This window comes from Lissotriton vulgaris, chromosome 9 (genome assembly GCF_964263255.1).
Source record: "Lissotriton vulgaris chromosome 9, aLisVul1.2, whole genome shotgun sequence".
NCBI classification, from domain to species: Eukaryota; Metazoa; Chordata; class Amphibia; order Caudata; family Salamandridae; genus Lissotriton; species Lissotriton vulgaris.
The window spans coordinates 928,974,593-928,991,317 of NC_141697.1; the positions used below are offsets into that span (position 1 = coordinate 928,974,593).

General features: G+C 46.0%; 1 protein-coding gene across 1 annotated transcript in view; it reads left to right on the forward strand.

Moving 5' to 3' along the window:
* BSN (bassoon presynaptic cytomatrix protein) overlaps positions 1-16,725 on the forward strand; it is a 767,226-nt gene that overhangs the window by 312,440 nt on the left and 438,061 nt on the right. The window contains exon 3 of the mRNA XM_086939535.1: positions 13,123-14,286. Within this exon, the coding sequence (XP_086795661.1) occupies positions 13,123-14,286 (1,164 nt within the window). The remainder of the gene's footprint in view (positions 1-13,122; positions 14,287-16,725) is intronic.

Here is a 16,725-nt window from a genome sequence, read left to right on the forward strand (position 1 = left end):
ACTCCGTCTTCATATAAGTCTCCCAGGACTTGGATCCCTGCTTTTTCACAGTCCCATAGCGACGTCCAGTCCCCCCCATGTGGCAACGCAGTGAGCATCCCCAGCGGCATTTCTGGTGCATAAGGGTGCCGCACTCCCGCCCTCCTTTGGCTCCTGTTCCAACACTGCCGCAGTGTCTTCTCTTCCAAGGTGAGATCACCAAGAGTTATACGCTGTTGCAGTACTATGAACGACAGAACGTGTCTCGGGATCCCAGTTCCTCGCTCCGACTCAGGTCCCCTGAACTCCACTGCCACCGCCTGCATGAGAGCCTGTAACTGCGCCGCTAGGTAATACAATTCCAAGTCCGGAATCGCTAACCCACCTTCCGCTCTCGGTCTCATTAATGTCTTAAGAGCCATCCTGCGCCTTCCTGACCCCCAAATGAACCCCACTATCATGGATTTCAAGGTCGCAAACACTGAACTCGGCACCCACACAGCCAGTGTTCTGAAATAGTATAGTAGCTGAGGCAAGGCCACCATCTTAAGTAAAGCGATCCTCCCAATCACCGCCAGCGGGAGGACGCTCCAGAAAGTCATACTCTCCTTCAAAGCCAGTATGCACCGCCCTATATTTCCTTCTAGGATGTCATTGACTCAACGGTAGATGTGAACTCCAAGATAGGCCTGGCTCACCGTCCGGGGCAGCTCAGGCGCTGCCCTCCCCGGGAAAGCAGGGAATAAACATGTTTTAGACCAATTGACCCGCAGGCCTGACACCTTCCCGAAGTCCGATAACAGTCGCTCGGCTCCTACCATTGCTTCATCCGTGTTCGCCAAGAACATCAACAAGTCGTCTGCATACAGCGATATATATTGCTGTATCCCCCTGAAGGGCAGCCCCTCGTACCACCGCCCCAACCGAGCTCACACCACCAACGGCTCCATCGCCAAAGCGAACAGCAGTGGGGAAAGTGAGCAACCCTGTCTAGTCCCCCTGACCACCTCATATCGGGGGGAAACCAGTTGCCCGACCCTCACCTGTGCCCCCGCCGAGGCATGCAGCACCGCCGTCCACCTCACAAACCCTTCACCCAACCCGAAACCTCCCATGACATCATACAAATATTTCCATTCTAGGCTGTCAAAGGCCTTTTCAATGTCTACTGACAGTACTGCCGTCCTGAACGAGCACACAGGTACGTCCTCCAGGACCCTCAACAGTCTCCTGATGTTGGTGGCTGTGTTCCTGGTAGGGATAAATCCCGCCTGGTCCCCATGTACCAGATCAGTCATATGCTGCAGTAGACGCGATGCCAAAATCCGACTAGGGATTTTATAATCGACAGTCAACATTGATAGTGGGTGGTAAGCCGCCACATCCGTGGCATCCCGGCCCGGCTTCGGCAACGGGACTATGAGAGCCTCGCACATCGTTCCCGGCAACTGGCCCAATTCCCTTGCCTCATCATAGACCTCCAGCAGTCTTGGTGCCAGTGTGTCAATAAATTGTGAATAAAATTCAACCGGCAATCCGTCTATGCCCGGAGTCTTGTTCCGTGCCATTTGTTTAATGGCACTTCGAATCTCCTCCATCGTGATATTCCGGCCGAGATGTTGCGCCTGTTCTTCTTCTAGTTGCGGAAGCCTTAAATCTTCCAGATACGAGCCTGTGTCACTCTCATCTACGGTCAAAGTGCTCTTATAAAGCTTCTCATAGTAGTTTCAGAACTCATTCAAGATTCCCCTCTGGGTGTAAATCAGGTCACTCCCTTCATCCGCCAGGGCCAGTATCGGGTAGCCCCGTGGTGCAGGATTCGCTAACCACGCTAATAGTGTTCCCGATTTATCGCCCTCCTAGTTCCCCTTCTCGACATATTTCCTATAGTCGAAACAATGTAATCTCTCTACTTCAGTAGCTAAACTCTCCTTGGCTTCCAGTACCTCCTGTTGAAGTTCCGGCCGTTCCGGTTTTGCCCTCTCTGCCTCCTGTAATTTCCCCTCCGCTTTCTCAACATCTTGCAACAAGGTCTTCCGGACTCCTGCATATTTGCTAATACAAAGCCCCCGCGTTACCACCTTGAAGGCGTCCCATTCTATTGCCCTTGTGGTAGCAGTGCCCGCATTCTCCGATAAGTAATGCAGTATCCCTTCCTCCACGTCTTTCCGGAACGCGGGATCTTCCAACATCTCCGGTCTCAATCGCCAGGTCGGGATGTCAGCCCTTTCCTTCGTCCAGTGCAAAGTGAGCAGCAGCGGGTTGTGACCGGACAGAGTCCTATTGAGATACTCCGAATTAACTGCAGCAGCTGCCACCCCGGGGAGCACAATACAGTATCCAGCCGAACATGTAGCTCATGTAGGGCCGAGAAATAGGAATAATCCCTATCCTGCGGGTGATGTGATCTCCATACATCCACCAGTTGCCACTTATCCTGCCATGCAAGCCTATACTTGGTTAACCTATGCACTGGTGACTCTTGCAATGGGGGGGTGTGACCTGTCTAAAGTCGCATCTGCTATAGAGTTAAAATCTCCCATCACCATTATTGGGCCCGCTAGGAACTGCGCCAGTGCCCCCGACATTCTATCCAGAAAGCGTGCTTGTTCTACATTGGGCGCATAAACACTACATAGGGCTAGTTCCCTACGGTACAGACGTCCCGTTACTGCCACAAATCTGCCCTAGCTATCAATAGTGTGTTTGAGCATCTGAAAAGGGACCCCCCTCTCTGATCCACACCAATGCACCCCTCGCAAATGCTGAATAGGCTGTGCTAAAAACCTGTCCCCTCCATCTAAGCTGTACTGCTAGTCCTTCTGATTTAGTGAGATGTGTCTCCTGCAACAATGCTATGTGCACTCCCCTCCTGATTAAGTATGAATGGACCTTGTGACGTCTAGGCATAGTATGGAGCCCCCTCACATTCCAAGTTATACATTTCAAATCATGGATCGTCCCCATCATCAGAAATAACCTGCTCCTTTATTCCACCATTAACGTTGAACACACCTGGAACCCCAAAACCCATCCCAAACCCCAACATCCCCAACTCCCCAACCCCTCAAGAACAGGACCTAAAACCAAACTGTTAGTCCCCATCCAAACCAGTCCCACACACACCACACTTCTAAGCCCCGCGGTAGTCACCGCAGGTTTGCCTTAAGGGCTAATCAGGGGGGGTTCGGCGCCGATGGATGCTCTCCCGCTCCTGCACGTGTACTCCGCTGAGGCCCCCTTGCTCGTTACCATCCCCTATCCCCCTTTGCACCAGACTCCTCCCTAGTAAGCCACCCTAGTCCCTGTCCCGCCCCCGGGTCGCCACCCGGCAGCAAACCCCCACCAGCAGTGTGATTATACTCGGCAACAGCCCCTCCGCCCTCCTCCAAATGTATGCATTTTTGACCCCCTACCGCCATATACCGATTCCGACTGTCCTGATCAAATATTGTCACTCATCCATGAGTCCATCAGCTGTGTCTGGAGTAACCTGCGGCAATCGAACACTCCCAGCCTTCGACACTTCTGTGTCCGATGGTGATTCATCGTCCTTGCCTTCTGGTGAATGTACAATTTGACTGAGAAACAGTGCCAACACCGCCTCCAGCGCTCCTTGCTTTCCCAAGTCCGTTTGAGCTCAAGACGGTTTCTTAATCTTCTGTCGCTTACGTCGAAGGCGCTGGGACTTGCGCTGGGGTAGCCCCTCCATAAGTTCCTGTAGCTGCGCCTCCGGTCGATCTTTACCAGCTCTATACATTTCCAACCAATCCCATGCAGCCTCTGGTGTATCATGAAACATAGTGTCAACATTCCTGGGACTGCATTGAGTATTTGATGATTCTTGTTACTATCTCAGGGTGCACAGTGAAGGCCCACAATCCTTATCCAGCATGATTTTCAGTCTCGCAAGGAACATCAATGAATACTGAATGCCTTCCCCACGCAACTCCCTCTTCACCGATAAGAAGGACGTTCGACGACGCTGAATCTCCAAAGTATAATCCGGGAATATATTTATCCTGCTATTATCAACCTTGTAGGGACCTCCAGTCCGCGCCCTCTGGAGTATCAGATCTCTGTCCTTATAATGCAAGAGTCTAGCCACCACTGGGCGCGGTGGTCGCCCTGGCAACGGGGGTTTGGCCGGCACCCTATGTGCCCGTTCTAATGTGAAAAAAGAGGATAAGCCCTCGGGTGCCAACGTTGCCCGTAACCACTCCTCCAGATATTGCACCATATCTGGTCCCTCCACTTACTCCGGCAGCCTAACCACTCGAATGTTATTACGCCGGTTGCGACTTTCGGCATCCTCCGCCCTCTTCTCCAGCGCTTGAAGACAATCCAGGACGTCCACCATCTTGCCCTCCAACACCTTATGGGCCGGTTCGACCTCTTGCAGTGTCCCTTCAACTTGTTTTACCCTGTCCACCACTTTGGAGTGATCCGCCTTCAGGAGCCCCAGCCCCATTGCTACTTGCGCAATGTCCTGCTGCAGGGCCGTTCAGGATTCCGCTATCGCAGTTAGAATACGGTCAAGTTGGCACTGCAGGTGCGGATCTTGGGTCTCCAGGGCCGGTTTTGGTTCCCAGTCCGGCCCTGCTTACAGGCGATGGTGTCTTAGTCTATTTCGGGACACTGCCAAGCTTAAATGCCGCCAGGAATCCCCGCTTGCGTCTCTCCTCACTTGCGGGCACCGGTACTCATGGGGGCCCGATCTCCGATTCCTGGGACGTCATGCACCCTCCTTTCCGGGATTGCCACTCCCTCACTCGCCAGGTAGCTGTCCCTGTCTCCCCCGACGGGACACTTCGCTCCGAGTGCACTGTGAGGCGTCTCCAGCACTCCGCTTGTCTATTCAGGCCTCAGTGACACGCAACCAGGGCCCCCCCCCACTGACGCTCCGGTCTAATCACAGGCAACCTGGAAACCTCTGGGACCCCAGCTCGTATCTCCCAGCCGTCACCATCTTATTTTTGCCGCCGCCACTGCAAGCTCGGGGCGCTCCAAGGCGCAGGATTACTTCACACACGCCGCAGTGGCCACCGGGCAGCTCCCCGGGCCGAGGACTCCACAATCAGCGAGTCCCGGTGCCGAAGGTGGGCATTTAGGGTCGTTATTGCCGGATTACGTGGGGGCCGACGCGGAGCTCGGTTCTTACACCACCAGCTCCATCGGCCTCCAAGCCATGCCCCTTCTGGGTTAAAGTTCATGACTAAATACTAGCAGAACTTGGAGTGAAAAATGACAGAAGCACACAGGAAGCAACTTGATATTTTGAGTGTTCTACTGAGCTCCTTACCCTGTTTTGTCGACACTGTGTTTCTGCAGTCGCTGTGATTATCTCAGATACTGACAGTTACAGCTCAACTGTCATCTCTGATGACATAACCATAGATACTTGGCAGCAGGGTGATCTGGGCATTGGGTTTGTTGTTAACCTTACCCGGCCTTCCATTTAATTTCTCCAATAGTCGGCATCACACCAATGACGTCTCAGCTCTATTGTCTGGACTGACTTAGTGTCCTTCAAAGCGATGCTCCTCACATCACTGGGTGACGGTCATGAGGTGCTGCTGTCCTCATAAAGAGCAGCTGGACTTGTCAGATCACCAAGCACCACAGGCTGAGGGTTGTGCTGCCCAATCCCAGGCGTGATCCGGCCTTTTCCTGCCAAGAGAGCGATCACTCCACTAACAAGGCAAGCAGCACACGCATGTGGTCTGACATCACTGCAGCGCCCCCAAAGCAGCACAAGGAAAGGAAGAGATATTAGCTTATGTTACCAATCATGGGAGTCAGTGCTGTCATTTAAGCCGCTGCGCCATATATTCCATCTTCTGATTGGACTGCAGCCCGCAAGGGCGAGCTCTGTGGCACAAAGCCTAAATACTGAATATCTTAAAGGAGAATGTTCAGCTGATGTTTGTGATTAATGCCAGACGCAAGAGGGGAAACATCCGGGGTGGGGGGCAATCGCCCCTCCCCCCTTTAGAATGCCCAATGCCAGACATTTTCCATTTTGGAAAGAAAGGCGTGGTGGGTGGGGATCTAAAAGAAGTTAATTTTGCATTTTAATAGTGTCAGCATTCATTGTATGACTTATACATATATTAGGGATTAACTAAAGTTGCTAATTGTCCGGTCCATTCAGGGGTTTCGTCCTATGCAAATGGAATATTCAAATATATAAATAGTAACCCAAGGATACAACATTCACTCTGACCACTTTTTCATAATGCTTTCTCTTTCTCTCTTTCAGTCTCTGCTGCACAGAAAGGACTCTGGTGTGTTATAGGAACTTTTCCCTACAATAGAAACTATTACCCACAATGGAACCATTGCACACGCCCCACAGCCTTGCGGTGTGAAGGCTACACACCGTTGTCTATGCTTCTGTTTTTATCCTAACCCCCTCTTTAGATAGACCTTTGCTAGGTGCTTTTCTATTCTTGGAATGGAACAATATTTCCTGGGACTGCATCGAGTATTTGATGATTCTTGTTACTATCTCAGGGTGCCCAGTGAAGGCCCACAATCCTTATCTACTGGAAGAATAGTGTCTTCATTGATTAGTTGGCAGACACCCTGATGCAAGTATCTTAGAGATAGGTAACCAAACTAGTTTCTCTCAATCTCAGTTTTATCAAGCTTTTGAATGTTATTTCTGACATCTAAATTAGATTACCCCACCCCACTCCTTTTCACGCGAGAGGCCTCCACCTAACTGGGAGTCACTTGGAGAGCCACAATTTGTGCATTATTGTCTAAAATTCAAAATAGTGCCAGCAACCATTGTGCCAGGATATATTCTCTGTCAATTGTAAACGTTTCAACATTACACTTTCACGCGAAAGATTACTTTTACAACAGTTCTGCCCAAGCACCAAGTAAATCTAGATTCAGAGGCACACCTGAAGATACATGAGGAATAAGCAGGGCACTTATAAGATTATAATGCCATGTTTCATTGTGAAGTCAAGATGTTCCTTATCCCAGGTGGACCTCTGGTTGGCATGTGCAGGAAGGTTTCCCTCTTGACACTAATGATTTGATAATATAGGTTTTGAGGAGTCCAGTGGAATATCACAATAACATTATGAATTTACAAGGGGATATGATCCACGCTTAATGATTGCTGTACATATGTTGGAGTTCCTTTTTCTAGGATAGTTTCTTCTGTAACTATTTTAAAATCATTGTGTAATAGGTGGTTTGTAAGTCCTATTTCAGGCAGGTGATGATGGTATTGGTGATAGATACACTTTGATTCTTCCAATGGTGTGGACATTACTCAGTGTATAAAAATCACTAGATGAACTGAAGTGAATTTTTGCAGGAATTATGAACTTTGGACCAATATAGCTTATGCTGGGTTTATTTTAATTAACTATCTGCAAACAACGTGTTCATATATTTACATTGAATTGATGGTAATCTGTGTGCATATCATAGGGTGGATACTTACTGGTTTCAGTTTTGTAATTTACTTGTATGTTTCTTTCTCCTTGGTATATATGTTGCTGTATATTTTTCATATTTTATTTTTGTTTAACATTAGGTTTGAAGATCGTTAAACAACAGATTACATGGTGTGCAGTTTCAAAACAGATTTCATGTAATGATATGATAATTTGTCTATATTGGTCCTCTTAAGATGTAGTCTTTGGATAATAGTTGCTTTTCTTTGGGGATTCCTTCTGTTTTCATGTAATTCAGTTATGATTTCTTTTGGTAGCTCTTTTATTTCTATCAAGTTCCTTTAGGTATAGTAGCTTTCTGTGGCTACGAAAACCACAACCACTTGCAGAGCATGTTCAGTGGGTGTTCAGTGATCATGTGTGTACCCTTTTCCTGACATACACACTATTCAAGTTGAAAAACGTTAACATGGCCAGCATTGTGGAGCAGAGGACATTAGAATAAAAAATACCTGAATGCCAATTGAGTACCCCTTGGGAAGCTGTCTTGCGAATTGATAAGCGGTTGGCCTGTCCTCGATTGACAACACAGCCTCTCCTCTACAGTTTATGGGTACGCAACAAGGATAGTCGATTGAGACAGCGAAATATTTGTGCGAACTCACGTACTTAATATTTTATTGAATACATCCAATAATGTGGGGTCTGTACAATGTAGTAATGACAAAGTAGTAGTCATGCCCTCAGCATAGTGGAGGTGTATGATAAGAGACAGCATACCTAAAGTGATGTAGAGATTATGTATTTTTTGTTACTATTACTTTAGAATGACTTTAAATCAAAAATTATATGCTAACCATTAAGCTTAAAAAATGCAGTTACCTGGTATTTGGACTCTTCATCCTTGGTACTTAATTTAGACCAATCAAGTTTGTGTGACAAGGTCTGTTGTGGATAAATCATGTGTAGGTTTTGGGAAAGACTCATCACCTAGTTACTTGCTGGAACCCTTTGTTTAGAAGTTTCCTTTGGTTGATGGTTAGGCTGTGTTGTATAGCAGTACAATAGGAGAATGAAAAGAATTATATACTTTTAATTGACCAATTGTGATGATCAAGTTGTTATGCAGAGGCATTCACATAGTACTGCTTTTTAACGTATGTTGCAGTTAGTAATCAAATACAACGGTCCACATTATTCCACCTGAGAATCTTGGTTGAAATAGAATATTATATACACAGTGCTTCACTGTGGACACATTTAGCAAGGTAATAGTTGTTTTTACTCGATCAATCAATAATCCAGTATGTATTGAATACAGGTAAATGCAGAACAAACCTGTCATTTCCAACCAAGCTGACTCTGAACTCAAAAACTTGGTTAAGGAGAATATTGTCCATGAGTATACCTGCACATGTTGACGGTATTTCGACTTCATTGTGAATAGGGAGGTCATGATCTGGTCTAGCACAGATGAGAGCATCAGGAGATTGGAGTAAAGGGTCCCAGTCACTATATTTGGTGCTATCGCTGAAAGTTTGCAGAAACGAAGAGTTGGAATTCAGAAGGCCCTCAATAGATGAAGCTTGGGGATTGCCATTTGGAACTGTAAGCGTAAAACGAGAAACACATTCAGCTTGGGCAAATGAGAATTTTTTTATTCCAAAATACAAGACCAGATTTTGGGCTAGTTCAAGCATGTACAATATCTCTTAGATACTAATGTTGTTCAATAGTCAACATATCCTCGTAAAGTACTTTTAAAGATTTTAGCACATCATTTGATTGGATTGATGGGCCTCTGCTGAGGCAATGTTTTTGTCTTGCAACATTCCCTAACCACTAATGTCCGTAATTCAAAACATGTACTCTAATTTCTAGGTTACAAATCAAGGCGGTTGGAGGTTGGTCTCCTCACTAGTTGGATGATTACATATTGTGTGCAAAGTAGAGATGTATTGTTGCTCCTCTTCTTTTTAATGTGTACAAAGCTGCAAGCTTCTGTCTGGCATGTGTTCACTTCCCCTCAAGCGGTTAAAGCATCCAGGCTCAGATATACACTGGTGACAGCAATTTCCTTTGCTGGCCAACAGACAGCCTTCTACCCTCCTGGGGGGGGGGGGGGGGGGGGGGGTGAAAGAATCTCGGGTAGGAACACAAAGGGCCTGCTTTGGAAAGAGGTGTCACCTCTCCCTAGCAGGAAGGTCAAAAAGGGTGTGAGCCCAAAACCCGAGCTTTAAAGGGGAAGTCACCTTTGTAGGGCAAATGGTAGACACACATGAGAGTAACTGCTCTTTTGCTTGTGCAGACAAGTTGGCATCAGTGACAGAGAGGGGAAAGCTGTGGTCAAACCATTTTTTCTGTGCCTTTATAACCTTTAGGTAGCCGCACCTCTGGGGTGGGCTAGTGAGCTCCACACACCAGGAAAAGGTTTCTGCCGGCTTGGAAGTAGGCAGTATGGTGCATTCTGGGCTAGCTAAGTGTCACATTTCACAGGACGTTGTCACTAGGTGGAAGGGAATCGTGGTAGCCCATTGGCTAATAGTCGCCACATCCCCTGGGGGCACTAACTGGGCATTAAAATGGCATTTCTAGCACTTAGACCTCAGATCATGTCTGTACTGAAGGTCTGCCCTGCTGTTCCCTGAACCAAGCAAAGAGAGGCTGCACCAAAGACTGGACTGCAGCTGCTACCAAAGAGAGGACTGTGCTCCTGGTGCCCTACTGAAGGAGAAATCATCCCAAACTTCAGACAGGAGAAATGATTCCAAGAGGCAATTGGCTGGCTTCCTGTTACAGCTACAGAGCCACAAAAGTTGAAGAAGCCTGCCTCAGTGAGTTGGTAGTCAAGATTGCCTGACCACTACTGACCACCAGCGTGCAGCCTCTTAGATCGAGTCCTGACCCTTATAAGTTGCACCGAGTGCTATGGACCTGGAAGAGTTGTCAGACTGCATTTTGCTTGGCCAGCAAAGAAGTTATCACCAGCTAAAGGGAACTGCTGGTTTTGATGTAATAAGAGATCAGTAGACCAGTGACAACTGTTTTTTTGCTGGACTTCAACTGCATTTTGAGGGATTTCAACCCATGTGACCGAAGTAGCCCCACGATGTTTGTGGAGGAGTAGACCCAGGAATATCCCTGTCACTGGATCAGCATCCTTCAGCATCTTTAGCATCCTGTATCCTTTGCATCAGGACCACTCCATTAAATTATATGGCGGTTCTCCCATATATAGCCTGGACTGGAGGCTGAATTGATTGAGAGGTAACTGTTCATCCAAGCCTCTTTGGCCTCTGTGACTTGCTCCTTGCTGAAGTTAGTTGTCCATAGCGGGCTAGAGTGGTAGTTTTCAACAGTATACAAGTTTTCCTAAGTTTGCAAAGTTGACCATAGTCCATTACAATGATTTATTGCACTGAGTGAAAAAGCATGATTTAGTTCCCCTTTAAAAAGGCATATCTCTTGAACCTGCCTTAGAATTTTTGTTGTTGTGATGTCTATTTGAAGATAAAAATACAAACTATTTTTTATAAATGAGTGTCAGATTTTTAGTGAGTCTTGTTTCTTTCTTATTCAAAGGATTTAGTACGTAATGCTTTACACTATTTTATTGACAAAGCCTGACTGCTCAAAACCACACCCAGGGTTGAGCTAAGGTTTTTCAAACAAATCTGACTAGACTTGGTACAGCTAGTAAGTTCATTACACAGTTGAGTATCACAACCACACTTTATAAGAAACGACTTTCCTCAAAAAATTCAATTGCTACCCCTTATGGTTTGCAGAGTATTGATGGGATATTAACCTAAACAGTGGGCATAAAAACTGCCAGAGTATGACATGATCTAGAGAAGTGGCTTTGATCTCGGAAAATGTTTTTTTTGTGGACTGGTTGTTCAGTATGCTGTTGCATGTTGTATCTTTCATGTTGAAGAACGGTTTATTCAAACTTAATTTGACTTATACAACAATCCTGAAAACACAACATTAAGGGCCTGATTTCGATATCTGTCGGAAAGCCTTTGATCGCTGGTCAGAGGCTTTCCGACCGACATCATAGGTTTAAACTCCGACCGCCGTATTACAATGACGGCGGTTGGAGTTTAAACTGGCCCAGGAATCTTACTCAGTTCCAACAGGCAGGCTCAAGAAGCCCTTTGGCCAGTCGGAAGGGCCTCATAATCCCTAACGGATGACATTTCCGCCTTCGGGATTATGAAGGCACTTTCCCACAGCACTTCCATGTTGGCCTTTCTGACATGGAACTGCTGTCAGAAGTGTCTTTGGGGGCCCCTAGCAGGGCCCCTTTACCCCCTGGCCCTTTTGTTGGGCAGTGCCCCCCTTCACATCCCTGCACCATCCACCCCACACGGTGTAGGGATGTGCGAAAACTTCAATTTTTCAATGGGAGCTTGTGCTGCGTAGTTTCGGCCCGCCGCACATGCTTCCACTGAGAAGTAGAAGTTTGCAACCACACCATGTGCGGTCTTATCCCAATTGCAGTGTTAGAACCGCTGACCTGAGGTCGGTCGGTTCCACATTTTCAGCGATGTCGGTCGGAGGCTCCTACCAACATCGAAATCAGGCCCTAAATTCTGTATAAAGAAATGGGCTCAGCTTGTAGAGCCAAGGAATCCTAAAATCGAGTAGAATTTTCAGAATAGTAAACGGTATAAATAAGCTCTTCTGAAATTCATGATATCTTCTTCCTTCATATAAATTGGGGAAATCCTGGAAATCAGACTGGGGTGTTCTACTCTGTGTGTTGACTACTTTAGCTCTTACTAAAAAATGATTTATTAGCACAACTAAACATTTTCATGAAGTAACCATCACAATTACCTTCTCACAGTCACTTTGCATAGGCTGTGTGTTCAATCTAAGCTGTGGGAAAAGACACCCCCTTCCAAATTATGGCTCTTACCCCTTTCTTTCTTTCAATGTACCAGAGTAGAACAATGGGTCTCCAACCTTTTCTGTAATAAGAGCTACCTATGTCCCATGAAAATCCCCCAGAGACTCTAATATTATTTGAGATGCCGTAGTAACCACATCAGACAAGATTACATGAATGGCCTCCATTTGCAACATTACTTGAAGGGATCAGTTTTGTGCATCAGGCACTGTTGCCAACAATAATGTAAAAAATGTTTCGTGAATGTGGACTGCTTCTACTTAGTTAATACATAACAGCCATAGCTGTAATGCCCTGATCACCAAGTTGATCATACTAGTAATAGTCTCCTCAACACTGTTTGATTTTTATCATTTAAATATCAGCTTTAAATGTATTTTGGAAATTCAACCGTTTTTCTCCAACATTGCCTTATTAATTCGGAAAATATTCATATTTTCGTTTCAAATACGCACTTTCCAATTTTGGTATACATATATTAATTCAACCAAACAAAATCTTCTAATTTAGTTGACTGGGTTGCGCACTTTAGATCTATTGCAGGTTGCTGGAGAGCTACCAATAGCTCACGAGCTACTCATTTAAGAGGCGTGGAGTAGAATATATGCTACCTACACATTTCATTTAATTCATTAAAATACATTTAAAAGCAACGAAATTAAGGTGCCTAAAATTCATGCTAAATATTTCTGCCATAATTTCCACCAAATTGTGATATAAACTTGTTATGGAACTATGATGACCTGAAACATGCTCTTTGGAGACTGGTTATTCAATGTGTTTGTTGTTTGTTCTGTCTTTCAGGTTCAAGAATGGTTATGTTTGAATTGCCAGATGCAGAGAGCTTTGGGGATGGATATGACAACAGCACCCCGCTCAAAAAGCCAGCAGCAGCTATACTCTCCAGCACTTTCTCCATCTCACTCCCCTGCCAAACAAATCAAACCCCACCATCAATCCCAGCCGCACCTGAATTATCAGCCCGACCTACAATCGCACACTCAATCGCCGGCAAAAATTGGTCAAGAAAAAACACCAGGATCTCCTCACACGGGGATTGCACATGGCACAAGCGTTCTGCCCTCTCTGCAAGTTAAGCCACAATCAACTATTCAGAAGGAGCAACCAAGCCAGGGCCAGCCAAAACCTAATGCCCCTCAGGAAGCAATGAGGTCGTCTCCCCATCATCAGCAAGCAAAGCCTTCAGCTCAACATCAGAGTAAACCATCTCCACAGCATCAGCAAGCAAAGCCATCCGCCCAGCATCAACAAGCAATGCCATCTCCTCAGCATCCTCAGCATCAACAAACTATGCCACCTCAGCATCAACAAACTATGCCACCAGCCCTGCATCAACAAGCAATGCCATCTCCTCAGCATCAACAAACTATTCCGTCACCCCTGCACCAACAAGCAATGCCATCACCCCTGCACCAACAGGCAAAGCCATCGCCGCAGCACCAACACATTAAGCCTTCACCTGCTGAACAGAGAAAAAACATGGGAGAGTCCCCATCAAAACACTCAACACCACTCTCCACTGGGACACAGGAACAACCTCAAGAGGGCCTCACTGGGAAGCTGTTTGGGTTTGGGGCTTCACTCCTGAATCAGGCTAGCACACTAATTTCTGTCCAACCAGAGGGCACCCCACAAAGCCAGCAATCCCCAGGGAAAGTGCCTCCAAAAATAGTATTCAGTGATGCAAGCAAGGAAACTGACATGAAAGCCCAAGGAACTGTTTCTGGAACACAGGGCAAACCTGGGAGCGCCCCGGTTCCAACACATGCAAGTCCAGTACACACTGTCAAGCCAAAGGATGTGCCGAAAGAAAGAGTCATGTGCCCACTGTGTAAAGCAGAGTTAAACGTAGGCTCAGGGGGGCCTCCCAATTACAATACTTGCACAGTGTGTAGTAAACAGGTTTGCAACCTATGTGGATTCAACCCAACCCCGCACCTGGTAGAGGTAAGGTGATCAACTAGACTTGTGGGCCTTAGGGCTGATGTCATTTCAGTTTTCAGTCCCTCCTATTAAAGGGTTTTTGAAATGTAACATTATATGTTAATAGAATAACAGAATATTAACTGTTTCCTCCTTCAACAACGTTATGGCTGTGGCACCAAAACAGAGGCGAGAGGCTTGCTATAATACAGACTCGCACATATTTAGACCTTGTCATTTAACTGGTTGATAAACCAAATCGCCTTTCTCAGAAAGTTTTTGTACAATATTTCGATTTTGTCATAAACAATGATGTACCATGGATGCAATTGATGTTTGCGCATGTTTTAAAATCTGATGGTGATAAATCCGAACGCAAAATCCGAACATGGGGCCAGATGTATGACCTGCCAAAAAGGACCTCGCAAATTGCGTTGCATTTGTGAGTCGCAGTTTATTTGCGACTCGCAAAATACTGTTTGTACATGGGCCCATGCTTTTTAGCGTGCGCAAACTGGTCTAAGACCCATTTGTGCACGCTAGAAAGTGTCGGACATCTGGCCCATGGTAACGCTGTTTGTGTTTATGTTTGTAAATGTAAATGTAAATGTACAGGAATTTATATAGCGCAAATCACCGAGCGGTTTCTAAGCGCTTGCTTAGGGAACCCGTCCTGGTATTCCCCTGTGAGATAACCCCGGCAGGGTATCCACAAGGTGAAAGCCAGGCATCCCGCCGCAAGGGGCCGTTGTTTCAGTGTGAGCATCTTTCTTCATACATGCCAACATTTTAAAACTAGAAAGAGGGTCAGTCTAAAAAATAATAAGGGATCTTAATTCGACTTCCTACTGAAATACATTACAGCAAAGGCAATTTTAGGCGGGAGACAGCCTAAATCAAGCCATTTTTTGCTTAAAACATCGGGAGTCTCTCGCCTGAATCGGGTCTGTTGGATGTATGCGTCTTTAAAAAAAAAAGGCACGAAGTTTGCCTTCACCTGTTGTGGTGCTGCGGCCGGGTCCAAGGGCCATATGTATCAAGGCCAAATGGGTTCGCAAATGCCGAAATTCGCACAATTTTGGCGTTTGCGAACTCATTTTCGCAAAATGGTATGTATGAAAGAATTTGGGTGCAAAATAAGGAATTACAAAATTTGCGATTCCTTATTTTGCGATTGCATTTAAGGAATCGCTAATTTTGCGATTCCTTAAATGCAATGTATTAAGCAAAAAAAAAAAATCCAAAATGCCCTTAAGGAATCGCAAATTACCACCAACTTCTAGTTGGTGGTAAGTTGCGATTTCCTTGAAAAATGCACATTTCAGCATTTTTCAAAGTGCCATGTGACGCACATACATGCCCTTAGGGCATGTATGTGCACCACATGTGCACCCATACTTATTTCAGGGGTGCAACAGGGTGTCCTTTGGACACCCCCGCACCCTTGAAATTATTCTCAATTTGCGATTCGCAAATTGCGAATCACAAATTGCGAATAAATTCCCATTCCTTCCTATGGGCCAGGAGGCCCATAGAAATGAATGGGAAAGTATTCCTTAATTGCGAATTCACAATTTGCGAATTCGCAATTAAGGAATATCAAGAAATCGCGAAAAAATTGCGATTTTCTTGATACATACCAATTAGCGATTCTGAAACAGCGATTTCTTAAAAATCGCTATTACAGAATCGCTAATTGGTATCTTGATCCATATGGCCCTAAGTGAGGCCCCTACTACTCGTTTGAGATAGCCTGCCTCATCTTTGCAAACGTTTGCAAGCTCTACCGTCATGCACTATTATAATGTAATGGTTCCAACTTCCTCCCCTAAGAGAGACACTTTGAACAGGCTGGAAAAATATCTCACTTTTCGAAGCCAGCATGATATATTGAAGGGAGAAAATAGCGCATGAAAGAATGCATTAATGAGGTGACAACTGGAGGGAGCCCCCCGCATTGTTGACCTTTGAGGGGCTAAGCACGAACTGCGCATTCCCCACCTGCTGAGTATTTTAATCACCGACCCTTACAGGCGCTTTCATTTAGCGGCGTGACCACCGGAGCACGTTTCTCCCAGGTGGCTTCTTTCTGGCAGACATATTGGAGCAGGAAGGGACGGCAAAAGAGGAGCGCCATTCGTTAAATATGCGCTGAAAGGAGGGTGACTTAATGTAATGGTACGGTAAAAGCTTCTTATCTCCTTGTGTGTTGCTTCCTGTAGTTTTTTTTCAGTGCAAAATGTACGGGGCAGTTGAATACCATTTTCTTCAACCTAATGTTACCTGCTCGAGTAGTCAATCAGCCTGCAGTGAATGAGCCATTGTGTTCCTGGTTGCCTGGCGATATGGCGCTGTAGCTGCCGCCTTGCTTCACAGGACGCTTATTTTCCACCTTCCCCACAAAACAGATGAATGTAAAAGCTGCGCCTTTGGTAGTTTGGTCTGTGATGAGTAATGTACTGC